The sequence below is a fragment of the Neofelis nebulosa genome, chromosome 2, assembly GCF_028018385.1.
Source record: "Neofelis nebulosa isolate mNeoNeb1 chromosome 2, mNeoNeb1.pri, whole genome shotgun sequence".
Taxonomy (NCBI): Eukaryota; Metazoa; Chordata; class Mammalia; order Carnivora; family Felidae; genus Neofelis; species Neofelis nebulosa.
Window position 1 is genome coordinate 73,724,240 of NC_080783.1, and position 18,884 is coordinate 73,743,123.

Below are 18,884 nucleotides of genomic sequence, written 5' to 3' on the forward strand. Positions count from 1 at the left end.
GGAGAATAAATCTGTGGTGTCAGTAAAGAAAAAACCATAGTTGGGGATAAAGATAGGCGAGGATGACTGATTTAAAAAAGAAATTCTAAAGCCTAAAAATCTCAAGCCACCATCTGCCAGATATTTTTGTGCAGAAAAGAGAAGGCAGTGATTGCTTTCTACCTCAGATACATAAATATGATTAAGGACGGATCTTGGGTCTTCTTGGCAATTGGCTCCATGCCAGGTCCAGAGGCTATAAATAGGATGGCAGTAACTGATCACTGCACATTACAGGAGAACCTGTCTCCATCAAGTCATTCTTTTCCTATATTCTCTGCAACAATATTTAGAGTTCAGTAACCTTTCAAAGAGATTGACTGAAAAAAAGCCCTTGCCTCAGAAGAAAAGGAATTCTCCAGAAACACTGAGCATCATAATTCACACACACTGGTGAAAAAGTAAGTATATTTGTGTGCAGGATGCTTTCTTATTCAAGATTAGTTAGCTGCTTTTTTTAATTCATAGTCAAGAAATTCTTTTGTGACTATGAGGCAAGTTTGTTCAGCATGTGTACCATTTGAATTGGAAATGAATGCTAGCTAAGTCATCAGAGAAATAACTAAAAAAAAAAAAGTAGCATTTGAAAATTGGGTCTTTAATCTTGTTTTGAGCTTTTATTGACATTTTTTACCAATGCAAATTGTTTTTCAAAATTTAGGAAAGTTGAAAAATGTTGCTCATGAAACATCTAGTACTTTCCTGCTGTGGTCAAGACATAAGGATAAAGATCTGCCAGCCCTTTGTATTATTTTGAACATTAAAATATATGATTGACCACTCAGTTTCTTGAATGCCAACAGATTACTTAAATAATACGAGTAATAGGAAAAGACTCATTCCAAAGACCCTATTAACATTCTTCATATGAAACGAATACTCCTATTTTTCTAAATCAGATGAAATCTATGGGGGAGGGGGAAAGGAAATGGAATACTTGATTTGCTATAAAGCACTCAAGGCAGCATTCTCAACTTCTCTCTGAAACCTGCAAGATCAGAGCCAACACCTGGCTCATGTGGAGACCACTTGGCTCAGCCCAGCCCAGAGTGCTTCCCTTCTGGGGCACCACCACTCCCAATTTAGCCTCTGACTTGACAGCATCTGTGGTTAGGATTATCTTAAATTATTTTTTTTTATATTTATTTTTATTTTTTGAGAGAGAGAAAGAGCACAAGCAATGGAGGGCAGAGAGATGTGGACAAAGCAGGCTCCAAGCTCTGAGCTGTCAGCACAGGGCCCGATGTGGGGCTCGAACCATGAACCTTGAGCAGAAGTCGGATGCTTAACTGACTGAGCCACCCAGGTACCCCAGTATTTATATTTTAAGTGAGCTTGCCATCTAACTTACATTCACTAAATGACCATTCAACACAACTCAAATCACATCTATGTCAATTATTATCTTATTTATTGTCATACAATAAGCTGGATGTGAACACTGGGTCACCAACATAAATATTTATCAATACTTATGTGCCACACACAGTCCTAGGTCCTTCACATTTATTATCTCTCTTAATGCTCATAGCCACCTCATGAGGTAGGTCTTATCTCCATTTTACAGATGAAGAAACTGAGGAGAGAAGATCCAAGACCCCTAGCTAATAAGTGGAAGGATCAGGATTCAAAACCAAGGGGTCTGGGTCCAGAGCCAGCACTTAGATGCTAAGCTACTTAAGAACAACAACAAAATAACCACATTGGCTTAGCACTAGGCCGTAAATATCTGCGTACATTCATTATAGCAGCTGACTGCACGTAAGAAACCATACCTAGCCTGAGCAGTGCTTTTCACTCTCATGGATAATACAGTGGCCAAAAGCTTCTCATTTGGGGAGGTGGTGGTGGCAGAAGTAGCCAAAAACAAGCATTAGAATAACTTTACTAAAATATACTCGTCAGGAAATTTTTAGAGGTTAAAAATATTTCAGACAAGGACTGTCTGGGAAATTGCTAGAGGTTGTTTAAGAAGTTTTGAGACCCTGCTTACAGTAACAGTAGGAAACCACTCTCAATTTTCATAAAGAAGTCACACACCTTCAAAGGGATGTGGTAATGTGCATCATCCATATGTCTGTAAGCATCTGAGAGAGGAACGGTGGCCCCTCTCCCTCCCACCTCAGCCTTAATTCAGGCCCCTGACATGTCTAGCACGGAATCCTAGCCTCTATTTTCCTCTTCTTTGAATTCATCTTCTGCACCGTGGCAGAAGGGACCCAGTAGTATCCACAGCTGTGTCACCTGTCTGCTTAAACCCCTTTAGTGGCCCTTGTGGTCTGCAGGTCACGTCCCAGCTTCTGAAGCTTGGCCGTCAGACCTGTCTGCGATGGCTGGGTCTAACCCAGGCCACACTTGCCCTGCCCTTGATGCCCCAGCAACCATCCTGCAGTCTCTGCCACACTGTCCTTTCCTCTCTTGTCCCTTTCTCTAGATCACTCCCTCTATATACCCAACCTCGCACTCTGTTGGCTTAATTCTGCTCATTAAGAGTCCATCTGGGTAGCACCATCCCTCTAGGAAACCTTCCCCATCTCCTGGGTTCCCTCTTGGTCTTTTTGTCACCTGCCAGGCTGGGTTAGATGTCCTTTTTCAAGACGCCACAGTACACATATCCTGTGAAGGCTATGCTGTACTGACTCTATCTGTACATTTTTCTTGCTAGTCTTCAGTTTGTATAGGGAGGGCCGTGTCACATTCATCTTTGGATCTCCAGAACCACTTGCTATCTCCCTCCTTTTTGTGCTCCCACCCTTTCCCAAACTCGAAACAACTGTCTCCTTTTCACCATCATTATTGATCTGGCTGCACAGATGGAAAGAACTGTAGATAACTGGAAGACATCATACCTTCCAATTTCCAGCAGAGAGGTTCTGGAGAGATCCGGCAGAGCCTTCCAAGGTGGCTGGGTTGGAACTTTCTGCCAGAAGAGTCAAATATGGTTTTACCACTGATGGATGCCATAGCATCTCAACCCCTTTGGGGGACTTAGACAGTCCTGGGATAGGACCAACTCCATCCCACTGAAAGACAAAGAGCACACGTGAAATGGAAACAAAATGAACACAACATTCCTGAAAATATTCCTCTCTGCTGGATTCAGCTATAGTTAGGTAGAAAAACTGTATGAGAAATTTTTTTTTTCTTGCCAAATATGTGATTTCTTACTCCTAGAAAAATGAAACCTTAGAGTTTCATGTCAAAAAAAATGCTAACTTGATCCTCCTGTGGCGTTCTCTTTTTCTTTTTCTTTTTCTTCCCCCAGCAGCTTGGCTCCGAGTCCTTGCTGGGAGACTCTTTTCCTAGTAAGTCATCCAGCTCACTCAGCCCCAGTAGCCGGGCCTGTGGGACCTCCAGTTCCAGCCGATAGGACAGGTTCCTCAGGGTGCACACGCAGTTTTCCACAGTCTGAAAACCAACACGGCGTATAATTAAAACCATCGTAGCACATTACTGCAAAAATGCTTCTGTACTGAGCTGCAGTGGTCATAAATAAATGTAGAATATGAGCTCCTTTTTTACTTAAGGGAACCTGAAACAATCTAAGGAAAGAATTACAGTTCCAGAATTTCTGTGGGATACCCAAATGACAGTGCAGGGCTATCCTCGGTACATCTGTGGCCCCGATCGCAATGCTGCATCTGATGAAAATGTGCAGGGCTCTGGAGGAGAAAATGTCCAGTGTTCCTGCTTCAGTGCGGCTGCACTGGCAGGGGTGTACCCAAGTTGCCACAACGTCACTCCTTTTCGCCACTAGGAATCCTTGCCACGGCAAGAGGTGCGAGCAACCCCCTCTCTGGGGAAGCCCCTCCCCCCAAGTCCCATCTTCGGCCCTTCCATCCATCTCCCTCTGCCCTCCCTCTGAGGAAAGTTCCATCAGCTCTTTCTCTGTTGACATCTGCCTTCTGTACGTGGTCTTTTGCTTCTTAAAATCTGTATCACACCTCGTGTTGGGAGGCCAACTGTCACTTCATTCCTCTCCATTTCATCTGCACATCTTTTGATCAACGAGGTTCAAATAAAAACCTGGCCATCACTTTGAGTTTTTCCCCCACCTTCTCCCTGAGCCTACCACTCGTCATTCTCTTCTCTCAGACCCACGTCTATGACACAGGCCTATTTATGGCCTCTCCTTATCTAGCCCATAGCTCGCCCACTTGGAACTCCTGACACTTTTAGTCCCTCCTTTCTGTTTCTTGCCCCCACCTTCCTCAGCTCCTGTTCCTTGGGGCAAGGATGGGGAAAACTGGAGGGGAACAGAAGGGGCTCCTACTGGGAACAGACTAACCAGCAAGGCAACAGAGGGAGGGTTGAAAGGGCCAGACTGGGGATGTAGAGAAGGGTATCCACGTGGGTGTGGGCTGTGGGGTGCGGGCTGTGGCCTGCACTGGGGCAAGAAGGGCAGAGAGGTTGGTGGGTTATAATGCCTCAACCAGGAACGTTTATTCAGTAATACTCAAATACAGATGGGTCTGATTCTAGGCACAGGGGACACAGGACTGGAGGCAACAGCAGCACGGGCAGTCACCGTGACAATTAGCCCAGAAGAACCACAAAGAAAGTTAGGACCCTGCCACCCCACACTAAGTCCTTGGCCACACGGAGTCACTCAGTTTTCATGGTTCTAAGGCTATTTTCTTAAGTTGTCATGTCCCTGTTAATTTGTAATTTTTAAATTAATCCCCTTAATCTGGAGTGTAGCCTAATGAGGAGGAAAGGCTCAAGAATCGCAGAAAGAATCAATGGCATGCAAGGAGCAGCATCAGGCAGCTGTCATCATCTGCCACCATACCCCTCGCATGGCAGGCCGGCACTGACCTTGCTGTCGTAATCGGATGTGTTCACACATGTGTGGATCACATACAGGAGCGAGTCCACCAGCCCCTCACAGGAGCGCATTTGCTTCCTCGCTTCCTCCCCTGCAGAGCTGAGGTTCCTGAAGGGGCAGAGACACGTGGGAGCTGCTGAGATGAACAGCTTACTCCTTAGCCACGGAGCCTTATCTTAACATCAGAGAGAACCGACGACAGGCAGCAACCGTGCAGATGCCGTGTGAGGAGGCATTTTAACATCGCGAGAACTCACAATAACTAGCTCCCTGTTGTCAACCCAAATAGAAAGGAGCAGGGGCATCTGAATTCTGTATCCCTCTGGTGACACCCTACTTTCTAACCTCCCAAAAAGTTGTTTTGGGGGCTATCCTCCTCAGTTTCCTCATATGTAAAAAGGGGAGAATATTGATCACCTCATAGGGTTGTGTGAGGAAGAGATGCTCCATATAAAGCAATTATTAAAGTGCCTGGTATGTCAGCTATGGTTGTTATTTCTAGACATGCTTTGCTTCCCTTGTTGGGCCACCAGATATGGCAGGCTCCTGTACCTATTATAATGTTTTGCATGTAGTAGGTGGTCATAAATGCTTCCTCAATGAACGAACAGAAGAAAGGTCACTTGTTGTATAGATATTCAAGTTAAATATGGACATTTGCTTATGCTACACTTTTTCTCATCTTTTCAAATATAAAAAACCCTGAAAATTGCTTTAGGTCTCATCCATATTGAAACTTTTTTTTTAAGATTTTATTTTTTCAAATAATCTCTACACCCAACGTGGGGCTTGAACTCACAACCCCAAGACCAAGAGTTGCATGCTCTACCGACTGAGCCAGCCGGGCAATCCATATTGAAAATTTTGATACCAGTTTGCCTTCATGAATTGATACCATATATTAAGGATCTATCTCGTTTTATGTGGTATTAGCAAAGGTTCTAGGATATGCTAAGATTTTGCAAAAACTTAGGCTAGGTAAGGGGGTCTGGAATGATTTTTCTTTTCATCTTTGTTTTTCTGGGGCCAGAGAGACAATGTCATCTGTGGTCCCTACTCTGTTCTTATCTTGTGTCACTTCTCAGTAGCACTTAACAGCTGCCATCTTCTATTCCTTTATAAGCCCCTGGGACCTTTCACTTCTTTGGTTTTCCTCCCATCTTGCTGCCTTTCCTTCTTAGTCTTTTCAGCCAGGGGGACCCCCTGGAGTGCCCAGGACTACTTTGGTCCCTTCTTGATCTTTTTCCATTCTCATGGGTGGTCTCCCTCTGCCCCTTGGCTTTAATACAACCTGTGGATCCATGCATGACTCCCAAATGTCTATCGTTAGGCTGACCCCTCTTTAAAACTCTGGGCTCCTTTATCCAACTGCTTTCCTGATATTACCACGTGGATAGCTAAACAGACAACTCAAAATGGACATGGCCAAAGCTCTCAACTGCTCACCTCTCTACCCTATCTTCTCCCTGTGTTGCCAATTTATCCAGCCAAAGATTGAGGTATTATCCTTATCTCCTCCCTTTCCCCACCCCTCTATTCAATCCATTAGCAAGTTCTGTCAGCTCTCTCTCCAGAAAAATACCCCCTATCTCCTACCTCTCTCCAGCACCTGGTGTAGGCCACTGTCATCATCTGCCTGGATCTCTGCAATAGCCTTGGCCTCCAGTCTCTACTGTTGCCCTTGTTTAGTCTTCATGCTGAAGCCAGGATCCAGTCCCATCACTCCCATGATTAAAGCCCTCTGTCAGTTTCCCAAGGCACTTGGAATGAAGTGCAAAGTCCTTCCTCTGACTTCAAAAATCCTGCATAATCTATGGTACTACTCTGTGTCTTGCCCATTAAGCTCCAGCCGTAAGCCCATTCTTGCCCCAGAGCCTTCATACTACTTGTTCTCTTTACTTAAAATATGTGTCCGGACCCCACTCCACTCTCAGATGAGCAGCTCCTGGTGGTATTTCAATGTAGGCTTTAATTTCACCTCCTATGAGGGGCCACTCGACCATCAGAATCATCTCCCAATAAATCCTACATTACCATGGCATTCACTGTTATTTTCTTTTTTTTTTTTTTTAAATTTAAAAAAAAAAAATTTTTTTTTTCCAACGTTTTTTATTTTATTTTTGGGACAGAGAGAGACAGAGCATGAACGGGGGAGGGGCAGAGAGAGAGGGAGACACAGAATCGGAAACAGGCTCCAGGCTCCGAGCCATCAGCCCAGAGCCTGACGCGGGGCTCGAACTCACGGACCGCGAGATCGTGACCTGGCTGAAGTCGGACGCTTAACCGACTGCGCCACCCAGGCGCCCCTCACTGTTATTTTCTTGATTGTTTTCCTCAATAGAATATGGTTCTGTTGAGCAGGGTCCTGTCTGTCTTATTCATCACTCATTTCACAGAGAGGGCATGCACCAAATGTTTATAGTCCTGAACCTGAGGGACCTGACTGGTATGTCCTGCCTCTGGGAAGCCCGGCAGGCTGGCTGAGGAGTGATCACATTCTCCCCAGATGCAGGGGCAGGGAGAGCATGAGGTGCTCCTTCCACAGATCATCAGTAGGGGATACAAACTGCCGTCTGATGCACACGTCTGATTTAGGGAGCTAGCCTGCTTCCCAGGATCCTGACTCTTGTCATCCACCCACAGCAAGGGGGTTGACAGTCACTTGTCACAACAGTGGAAGGCTTCAGAGCAGCAGTCTAGGCTCCCTCTCCATCTTTCAAGCTCTGTTATAGCCTTACACTGGATGCATGGCTTAAATGTTAGCGCTATGTGTCAGATACTTCACTAAGCACTTTATATGGAGCTGATTCTTCACAAGTGTGAGATGGTGTTATTTTCCCTATTCTAAAGATGAGGAAGCTGAAGCTCAGAGTGGGGCAGGAAGCCACTCTGCCCAAGGCTCCTGCTTCAACTTCCCAGAGCACTGTAAGCCTGGGACACTGGGTAGAAACTGAGCTGATGAGTGTTAATGGCAAATAATAAGCACTACTGTCCATAAAGCGGCCTTTATGAATTTCACATGCTAAAGATAATGACTTAAAATAGTATTTGGGCTCATTTTCATTTATTTATAAAACTCAAACCCAATGATTTTTTTTTTTCCCAATGATTATTTAAACCACACACCTTTTGCACCTTTTAAAAGCAGAAAGGTTTTAACCATCACATTTTGAATTTAAACAAAAACCAGGCTGTAAACACATTAGCAGTCAGGATGTGATAACCAGAAAAATGCTGTTAAAGTGGAAAACACAGGAATTTTGGCAGTAATTCCGGACTGAAAGGGCCCTTTTTACTAATCCACAGAAGGGTCATTTATCAGATAATGTCTTTCAGGCCGCTAGTCTGTGCTCATGGTGTTTAACTCACAGGATAAGAGTCCAGTGGTCATTTACCTACATGGTAAACGTTAATAAAATGAAGTAAATCCTCTTAAAATCAATTTAACCATAACACATGCTCTTTAATCAAAGAATTGGAAAGAAGAAATAAAGAACTTACCTCAGGCAACCTGTCGTATTACGCAGAACGAGTGACGTCTGAAATTTAATTTTATGATCATCATCAAAAGAAGAGTTATTCCATCCAGAATGTGGAACGATCACAGTGTTTGTTAAGGTCGAGAGAGCATCTCGAATGATTGTCATCTTTACAGCATCACATGAAGATAAATTCCAAAGAACTCCTTAAAAATGAGATTTAAAAAATCCAATTATCAATTAGAGATCCTGCAGGTTTAGGAATAAACAAATAAACATAAGATGTGAACTCGTTCTGTTCCAAATCTAATCTATGGCCTGAATTTGCAATCAGGCAGGGGTGGACCTCTACTAACTGCTGAGTGAACATATGTGAGCTCCTGGCAGCCCATCACAAAGCCGTAGCAGTCCATCTCTTAAGTTTTAGAGCCGACGTATTTATCAGACAAGATGACTGTGGCTTCTGCAGGGTAAATTAGAGCTACTCTTTGTGTGGGAGGGCACAATCCAATCAAGGGGCACAAACATACAAACATAACACATCTGTGGGTGTCGTAAAGCTGTCATTCACTGCATCATCCCTTACATTCAATGCTCTGTGTGGCAAAACCATTTTTAGACTTCGGTACATGGAAAAAAATTCTTTCTCAAAAGAATGACATGTTTCTCTACATCATGCTTCCTCTTCCTACTGGGAAGCTCAAGCTTTTTTTTTTTAATTCTTTTTTTTTTTTTTTTAATGTTTTTATTTTATTTTTGGGAGAGAGAGTGAGAGTAGGGGAGGAGCAGAGAGAGGGAGACACAGAATCCGAAGCAGGCTCCAGGCTCTGAGCTGTCGGCACAGAGCCTGACACGGGGCTTAAACTCATGAGCTGCAAGATCATGACCTGAGCCAAAGTCTGACGCCCAACTGACTGAGCCACCCAGGTGCCCCGAAGCTCAAGCTTAAATATGCTTGCAGTAACATATATAGAGGGCGGTTACATCTGTTTCACCTCCACAATCAGATAAGGTTTAAACATTTTTATTTCTATGTTAAGAGTTTTACTGCCATGTGCAAGTTACTGCCATTCCTTTTTTGGATCTAGGCGAGACTGACACTACATTACGTCCCTCCTACTATAATTCATATCAGGACTGAACAACAGACTTAAATGCAGCTTATGAGAGTATTATTTAAATTGTAAGCCTATTAGAGTGTCTTTATTTCTGTATCAACTATGAGGTGGGTTATTGTTACAGTACATATATTTTCTAATAATTATTCTATAAGGTATCAGAGCAAATTCAAGATTATACTTACTCTATGACCCTTTCACATCAGTGCATTTTCCTAAGTCAGAGAAAAGTAGGTAGAGGAGAGGTAGGGCAGCTGGCACTGAGGTCCTGGCGTCCCTCAGAGCCCTGCACTCCTGATGCATCGTTGACAAGATGCTCAAAAGCCCATACAACAGTGCTTTTAGAATTATCGACCAAAAAAAAAAAAAAAAAAAAAAAATGCTTCAGGCCCTGTGAAGGGGAAGGAATTGGCAAAATCTTCCCATTTCCATGGGAGCGTGTCAGGCTTGTGAACATGACTGATCAAGGGTGTTGGGAGAACCGCTGCCTCCAGTGCATGGTAACTACGGATTGTTTGCTCAGCCTTCTCAGGGCCTGGAGAAATGGTGGGGACCTTTATAAAAGAGGGAGGTGTGACAGTGCTGACGGGACTTTTTCCTTTTAGAAGATGGAGAAGTACAGACAAAGGGCTTGGAGTGAAGATAGTAAACTGATATTCTGACTCTAAGCCGAGAGAGGACCACCCCTTCCCTGCAGGTCTGCCCTGACCTACCCACACTGTTGAGGGAATGGTTGGTAATGGAGGCTGATGCTTGGGCTCTGGCTGGGAAAGCCGTCTGCTGTGCCCTGTGCCTGGTTCCTTTCCTCTTTCACTTGGCTTTGACTTCTGGACCTGGCTGGATGGGTTTCCTTTGTCCCCCAAGGACTTTTACCCTTTCTCTGCTTACTCTTTGGGGTGGGATGGCTCACCATTAGCAAAGGACTTCAGGCTCAGCAGTGGTTCATCTAGTTAGGCCCCAAATGGGAGGGGAATTTAGACAGTTTGGAATCAGGAAAATAAAGACATTGCTTTGTCTCTGAAAGCTTGTTGTGTCCACCATTACAGGCCTTTGCTTATATAATACATGACACACGATAGACATATTGTGCATATGGGTGTTTATGTGCACATGTGCATATGGGTGCTTATGAAATGAACTTAAATTCATTAGGCAGAGTTATTTCTCCATGGATTCTGATAAAACTGGCCATGTTTCTATATAAAATGGCTTTAATCCAGGGAGGTTTTAATCTTAGGGAGGTTGTGTTACCTGCTTTCTGGAGGTTTCACTGGACTGTCTCAGGGGCAGCCATGTGAGGTGTGGGGGGAGAATTGGCAGCGGGCTGCCAGATCCCCACCCCGATTCACCCAGAGTGGCTCCATACTTATCTGTCCTCAATATTGGGCTGCACTGTGTGTTTCTGTTTGAAAAAAAGGGTTCATGTCTAAAAGACATTTGAAAAGCACTGTTTCAGGGGAAAGGTATCAGAGGACTGATGACCATGGGTGGGACCTGGGAGCTAACAAGTAAAAATGAGTCCTTGGAGATAGCAGAAGGGAGACAAGATGGAAGAAAGAGAGGGTTGAAGCATAGAAGGGTGGGCGATAAAGGCTGCCACGAACGGGGCTTTAACATTTCCTGCTAATGAGGACAGCCATACTCCACCCAGGATACTGCCGGGGCCTGCTGGGGCGTGAGCCAGCCGCAGGGCAGCATACGGCCCAGATACTGTTGGGTGGGAAGGGTCATTTCCTAACCTCCCCTGACAATTTTATAACATGTTTTCAAATTCCTCACTCCACAGAATTCAACCATGGGAGAAAGTGGCATCTTCTAATACGCTATGTTGTACTTCATGGAATAAATGTATTCTAATAAAGTTAACTGTAAGGCAAGGCTTATGGAAAGGAAAGCTCGTTACATTATAGGCTGTAGGTATAAAATTACACATATAACTACAGAAAACGATACAGTGTGAGTCACAGACTCACATGTGAAAACATGACTAAGAGGGGTGGCTCTTTAGCATGATGGATCTAGGAGTTGATGCCTAGAATTTCTCTGATCACTAGCAGCAAATCTTGTTTTTCATGGTTCCTGCCTCCACTTCTGGCTCCTGCTAAGACCTACTTCTGTTAAGAGGCTATTTCCTAGATTTATGGATTTCCTTGATTTTCTGTGCAGGTAGAATTTTGTCCTGCTCTTTCTTTTATCAGGCATTTAGAATGATCAGTGGAGTTATATGTCATTCTACAGTTTACTACTAGCCCTTATCTACATGGGATTGAACAGCATAAATGTGCATAGGTCAATACAAACAATAGTAACATGACCATTTACTGTGATTTTACTCTGTGCCAGGCATTGTGTGCTTTACATATAGTAACTGAAAGAGTCAAGCTGCACAAAATGAATTAAATTCCCATTTAATTATTTTGTAGGACTGAAATTCTACATGTTGATTTTTTTAAAGGATGAGTATTTGTATTTCTAAATTTAATTTTAATTTCATCAGGCAAATACAAGAGGAACAAATCCTCTACCATCATCCATTCTTTTACATGTCTTGTTACACATAAGCAGGGCACATAATGGGTGCTCAGAAATAGTTGTTAATGGATCCAGTTTAATAGCATGTATTTATTTTTGGATTTCCCTTTTATTTCCTGTCTGTTAGACTTAGTTCACAATTACCTCCCTTTCATGCCTTCTCTTAAGCTGAGTATTCAGGAGTGTCTTTAAGGTTTATAACTACGGGGAGAGGGTCAGAACAATGTTTTGTACCTGTAAGGGAATTTGCTAGCGTAGTTTGGTTTGCCTTTCATATGAAAACCAAAAGAGATGGCTGTTGAAACCATCTTAGCTCTGAGGATGGGAGAATCCCATTTCTGTTATACCTCTAGAAACAGAAGAGTTAAATTAACGTGCCAGAATCCCAACCCCTCAAAACTGCAAAATAGAAAAGCTCAGTGTTGCCCAATTATAAAATGTTAAAGTGTTTAAAAGTATGTAACCCTTCTGTAGACCAGGTGACAAGGCTATCTTTTGGTTAACTGAGATGACTTACTCATCATAAAACCAGTCTACTACAAGCCTTCTCTAACCTCAAAAAATGTCCAAAATTATTCTTGACCAGAAAAAAGGAAAGATTCTATTTTTCCTAAGTTTGTGGCCTTCAGAGAACCCACACCAAGGCAGCTTTATCATCCTGCACTGAATTACATTATCCCTCTAATCTTGCACCTCTCCAGGTAACACAAAGAGCTACAGCACTGGGTGTGGATTTAAACTAGCCACTTTGAATATCAAAGCAAGTCTCAAGACAGGGATTTTTTTCTTCCCCACCTTCAATTTCAAAAGTAAGGTTATGGAAAAACTAAACAATCAGTTCCAATCAACCAATATTGGATGAAGAAGGTTCAATTACACTTAAAAGCCTTAGCTATGGAATGATTAATTTGGCTTATCCAATCAAAGTAAAAAGCACCATTCTTGAGACCAGCTAATAATATCTGTGTGTACTCCACCTCACTAAAGTAGTAATAAAACAATGTTCTCCCCACTTAGTCTGTCTAAGGCTTCATTTAATGGGTCAGGCAGAATGCTGCTAGAGCAGTAAGTAATGAATAGAAAATACACCAACTCCCAGATGTAGCAAGACTGTTGAGAAAAGAGAGAGCTATAGGATTAGCATTCTCCATTAACATAATAAACCTCCAACTCCTGAGGTCCTAATGAGAAATTTGCTTCAAAAAAATTTAGCAGCATACTCCTGGTTTCTAAAGGGAAAGTTAAAAATAAACTATAATTTGGTTTAGGAAACTTGAGTTTTTTATTAATTTAAAGCAATTAGCTATTTGTTGTGAGAACTAAGAATATACACATACAAACTAATCTAGAAAATATTAGAGAATTTCATGCATACTGTTGTAGAAAAAGCTGCTTATTCTCTACCACAGGAAAAAGCACACACAATTATGAGTAACCAATAATTGCAAGGAAATACTGCCATGAGAGATGAAAGTTCATTTTCCCCACAAAGAATGAATAAAGTAATTAAAATATTATTTCCCATAAATCCTATGCTGCAGAATTTTGAAAGAGCTCACACTTAAAACTAGCTTTATAGCTATTCCAACAACCAACTGATAATCTGATTTTACTGATTAATTAAAATAATGGCACTATTTGAAAAACGTATTTCTTAACTAGCGTTAAACACCAACCAAACAACGTTATTTCTCTGGCAGCATAAATATATAACAGCTTACACAATTGTTTTCCTTTCTGATTTGGAAGAAATCTAAAATCACCAATTTTTATACGGCATTCAGTTTTTTCAGTTTCCTAATTTATAAACCCCTCCCACAAATATTTGTGGATATTGCAAAAAGAAACATAAAGCAGCCCAAAGAACTAGCACACTTCAAACAGTACCACTGGGCATGCTCCTGCATTTTCTTCCACAACCTAGCCTTATTCTTGGTGTCTGTTGTCGATGTCATGTCAGTCCTGCTCTTTCACAAGATGTCTTTCATAAGAGGTAAAAAGAACTGCCCAAGCCTTCGGGAGGCCAGGGGGCGGGGGCGGGGGGGTAGTTTTATATGAGAGGACAGATGAGGCACTGTCGTACCCGCACAGAGAGGCATCATGACTGGTTTCTATGCTTCAGTTCTGATATTTGCCTTTGTTCGCCCCTAGCAATTCTGCGTCTGTGTGCTCTTTGGAATAGGCTGGTGTTGGGATACCCACCCTGCAAGCATTCTTGATAAGTGGGGATAGAAATATTAGGCTAATAGTGAAAATACAGAAAATCAAAGTTTCAGACTGCATACGAAGGTCAGAGTGTGTGTGCATCTCGCAAACTCAGTCTGTGGATAACAAGGCAGGAATGTGGGCTTCTTAATCTAGGGCCACTGCCTGCTCCTGCACATGCCTCCGTTATTATTCCCCTAGACAGTCTTTGGCTGAAATACTCATGATCTAGCAAATACACCTCTCCACTTCTTCTCATCGCAGCTGCCCCCGAAGCTCTCCCCTAACACCTGTTAGGGTTTTTACAAAGCTCTAAGGCTTTCTCTTGGGAAGAGAGAAATGTTGTGACTCTATGGCTACATCTAGTCACACTATGGCCTCCTACGTCCCTGTCCATTAAAGCTATACAGCTCATGCCTTTCAGATGCATGTTACTTATACCCAAGCATGGTATAGATATGTGCTGTCCAACAGAGTAGCTATTGGCCATATGTGGCTGTTGAGCACTTGAAATGTGGCTAGTCCAAACTGAGATCTGCCAAAAGTATTAAGATATACAGTGGAGTATGAAAACTTGGCATGAAAAAAATGAATACAAAACATCTCAATTTTTATATTGCTTGTAAATTGAAGTCATTATTTTATATTTTAAGTTTATTTATTTTGAGAGAGAGTGTGCAAACCAGGAAGTGGCAGAGAGAGAGGGAGAGAGAATCCAAAGCAGGCTCTGCACTAACAGTGCAGAGCCCAATACAAGACTCGAACCCATGAACCATGAGATCATGACCCGAGCCAAAATCAAGAGTCAGATGCTTAACCGACTGAGCCACCCAGGCACCCCTGAAATGATTATTTTAGAAGAATTGGGTTAAATAAACTGCCCTGTTAACATAAATAAGACCTGTTCCTGTATCCTATTTAATGTGTCTACTAGGAAGTTCAGAATTACATGTGTCCTACGTTATACGTGTATTGGAAAGTGCTGGTAGAGACACGTAGGCGAGTCCTCTGCTCTCAGAGGCCTTGCCACAAATGGTCACAGCACAAGGCAGCCATCACAAAGCATCCAAGAGTAGGAAGAGTGCCGAGCACAGCTCGCGTGTTGTCTGCACTATGCACTCCACATCCATCCTCATACAAACGCCAAGCAGCAGGTATTGTGTTTACACTGGGGAAGCTGGTGCCAGGTGAGGTGATTTGTCTGGGGCCACAGAGCTGGAAAGAAACAAGTGGATATCACTCCAGAACCCAGTCACTCCTGACACCATGCTACTTCTCCCTGGATGTTTTTCTGTCTGGTAGGATTGAGGACCACGGCATCCAGGGTGGAGTATGAAGGGCAGAAGCCAGGGAGAAGCAGGCTGGGGCTGGGGAAACCCAGCTTGGGAGGAGCAGGAGTAGAAGAGCCTCGAGGCTTGGGCTGGCCTGGAAGGGGAGGGCAGGGGCTGCAGATGAAGACTTGCCAAGGGGGGGAAGTGTGGAAGGCAGGGACAGGTGTGATCCCAGGGATGAGGGGGAGGTTGATGGACCAGAAGGGGCACAGCCTATGTCCCAGGAAGCACTGTAGGGGGAATGTGATGAGGACCTGAAGGAGTGAGGAGACGGGAAGGCACAGAGGAAGGGCGGGTGCTTGTGATGAGAATCTGGAGCCTGATGCAAGGAGAGGGTAGCATCCAAGCTGAGCCCTGGTTCGGCATGTGTGTGAGGATCTGGAGGTGTAACAGGAATGAGGAAATCCAGGGGCAGTGGGAAGAGAGAAATACAGTGAAAAATGTCCACCATTTGTGGCTTCAGGCAAATCACTCAAGCTTTCCACCAGGACTGGAATGCTGTGAACAAATTATGAAACTGAAATGGAACTGAAATAATGGGAAAGCAATTATTATGAGTGGGACAGAAGTACTGTCTTTAATCCTAGAAAAGCCTTTTTCCTCCCTCTGGATAAATGCTGAGGAAACGACAGTCACGGTGGTTTATAGTCGCTCCCAGGATTCCTCAGAAGCTACTGCCTCAGCAGGGGTTGCTGAACCGTGTGCAGGGACTCCCAGAGCAGACAAATGCGCAGTCCTGGGCCAGACTGAAAGGCATGGCTCATGGCTTCTTCTTCCTACCCTGCCGCCAGCCTTGGGCCTGCTTGCTGCCCTCCTTGCTGGCTGGCACAGCTGGCTACTAAGGTGGTGGACCAGTCCAGCGGCCTGGAGGGCTGGGTCACACAGGAGGCCTGGCCCGGCCAGCTGGGTGGGCCTTACTTTGCTCGCCTGGTTGTTCCCCGCGATTTCCTGCACACAGCTAACGCATACTCCATGTCAGACATGGAAGAGCTCCCTCACGCCCAGCTGTGGGCATGGTGGTCACCACCGCTGGTTTCAGCAGCAGTAGTGAGAGGGTGCTTAGGTGGTGTGGGAGAAGGAGACTTCCCTGGAGGGGCAGTGTGGAGTTGATGATGGCCTGGGCCAGCCGCCTAGGCTACATACTCAATTTGAAGAGGATTGCTCCTGCTGTTTAAATTCTTTCCCTGCCGAACGACACAAGCGATAGATCTTTAAAGTCTTTAAAGACCATAAGGGTTAGCCTGCGTTTCTGTGATTTTTCAGGTACAAAGGTGGTGGATCACAGCATCTTTGAAAAGATCTATCAATTTCTAGAGATCCGTTTACAGACTCACATTTACATTTCAACATATTCTTTATTTCAGGTAATTTTCCAACTTCATGGGTAGGCTGAGAGGATTAATTACATAATGTAGTCACAGAGTCCTCTGTACCCTGGAAAAGCATTTCAGCTGAAAATAAATCAGCTTAAAATTCAGAAATGCTGACTGAGAATTGCCCGTAAGGGACGTAAAAGATGGTTCTTTTTGTCAGGGGGAGTTTGTAAAAGCGAACAGGTCGCACAAAGGAAAAATCCACCCGAGAGAATCACAGGGATGCAGAGGTGGCAGGGAGGGCAGTGATGTGGCCACCCTGGTTGTTCTTCAGGGTACTTCAGCCTCTGGCACAGAATTAGGTCACTTACACTATCCTAGAGATTTGCCTGAGAAAAAGTCACTGAAGTGATGTGTTCCATGTCTGGCTTTGATGGGTTCCAGGAATGTGCTTTTCCATGTGCACTAAATCTTCAACCTCGTCATCTGGTACCAGCAGAAGAAGCTTACAGACAAAAGTACCTCCAGTCCTCAGCCATGAGAAGTTCTATAGACTCAGAAACTGCAAGGTACTCAGGGGACCTGGGCTGGGTTCTTTTGGGCATTTTTTTTTTTGGATTTCTATCATATGCCCTCATCTTTCTCAAATATACTGGTTCTCCAATATACTGAACACATGTGTCACTATGGGGTCTCTTTTGTACTGAGAAATTCTACTCTAACAGCTGACCACCTGAGTTCTGTAGGGACCTCTGAGGCTCCCTGTTTGATTGCTTCATTTTGTTTGACATTTAAGAAGCCTACATATAAGGGGCACCTGGATGGCTCAACTGGCTAAGCGTCCGACTTCAGCTCAGGTTATGATCTCACGGTTCATGGGTTTGAGCCCTGCATCCAGCTTTGTGCTGACAGCTCAGAGCCTAGAGCCTGGAGCCTGCTTCGGATTCTGTACCTTTCTCTGTTCCTCCACAGCTCATGCTGTCTCTCTCTTGAAATAAAAACATTAAAAAAAAAAAAAAAGAAGCCTACGCGTAAAAGAAGATCATATTCATCTTATTAGTTGAATCTTTTCATACTCGAACTATAAATCCTGAAATAGTTATAAGACAAAAATCACATTTCATGTTTTCTAAGCAACCTAACACTTTATGATTATACCTTATCGGTAGTTTGATGTGACTGTGCTAGTGGCCAAGTTCAAACATATTTCTCTGTGCTCGCAGATAAAATTCAGAGAATAAATTCAGAGTTTTTTGTTTTTTTGTTTTTTGTTTTTCCTTTTTTGGTGGTAATTTGAAAGAGTAAGGGAAAATGGGCAGGTGCACCCACAAGTTGTGCACCTGCTCAGCACTTTTCAGTGGCCTGGGGGAGGGGGGGGCAGAGGCAGAGGAGGAAGGAAGAGCTGCATGCCAGGAACACAACCAGGACTCAGTCTCTCTGGATCCCTGTTTCTCAACTACAATATGGGGGAAAGAATAGATTTCTTTAAGGCCCTTTCCAGTTCAAAGTTGTGACTTTGAATTAGGAGTTGTCCCATCTGTAATACACCGTTTTGTCTTGTTACCAATTAAACTTTTTTTTTTTTAATTTTTTAATGTTTATTTATTTTTGAGACAGAGACAGAGCATGAACAGGGAAGGGTCAGAGAGAGAGGGAGACACAGAATCAGAAGCAGGCTCCAGGCTCCGAGCTGTCAGCACAGAGCCCGATGCGGGGCTCGAACTCACAGACCGTGAGATCATGACCTGAGCCGAAGTCAGACGCCCAACCGACTGAGCCACCCAGGCGCCCCACCAATTAAACTTTTTTGTCATGTTATTTATTACCAATTTATATGGTTTGAAATGTTCAGTGAATAAGAAAGCACATGATTCTGTTGTTCCTGTTTTATAAAGTGGGCCAAGTGTAAGGATCCCACTGACTTTGGCTGAGAACTGGGAAGAGATGTTGCTAGATTTGTGGAAACTACCCATACAGCTCCTGATGGCTCTAGCGGTCCACAAAAAGCAGGATAGAAAGTAATAGGCCAACTCCTCTCT

At 43.7% G+C, this 18,884-nt stretch overlaps 1 protein-coding gene across 15 annotated transcripts in view; it reads right to left on the bottom strand.

Annotated features, from left to right (window-relative positions):
* PKP4 (plakophilin 4) overlaps positions 1-18,884 on the bottom strand; it is a 244,100-nt gene that overhangs the window by 15,422 nt on the left and 209,794 nt on the right. For all 15 annotated transcript variants that reach the window (XM_058715192.1, XM_058715191.1, XM_058715194.1 and 12 more), the window contains 4 exons: positions 8,369-8,552; positions 4,858-4,975; positions 3,256-3,447; positions 2,889-3,062 (listed from right to left, as the gene is read on the bottom strand). In XM_058715192.1, the coding sequence (XP_058571175.1) occupies positions 2,889-3,062; positions 3,256-3,447; positions 4,858-4,975; positions 8,369-8,552 (668 nt within the window). The remainder of the gene's footprint in view (positions 1-2,888; positions 3,063-3,255; positions 3,448-4,857; positions 4,976-8,368; positions 8,553-18,884) is intronic.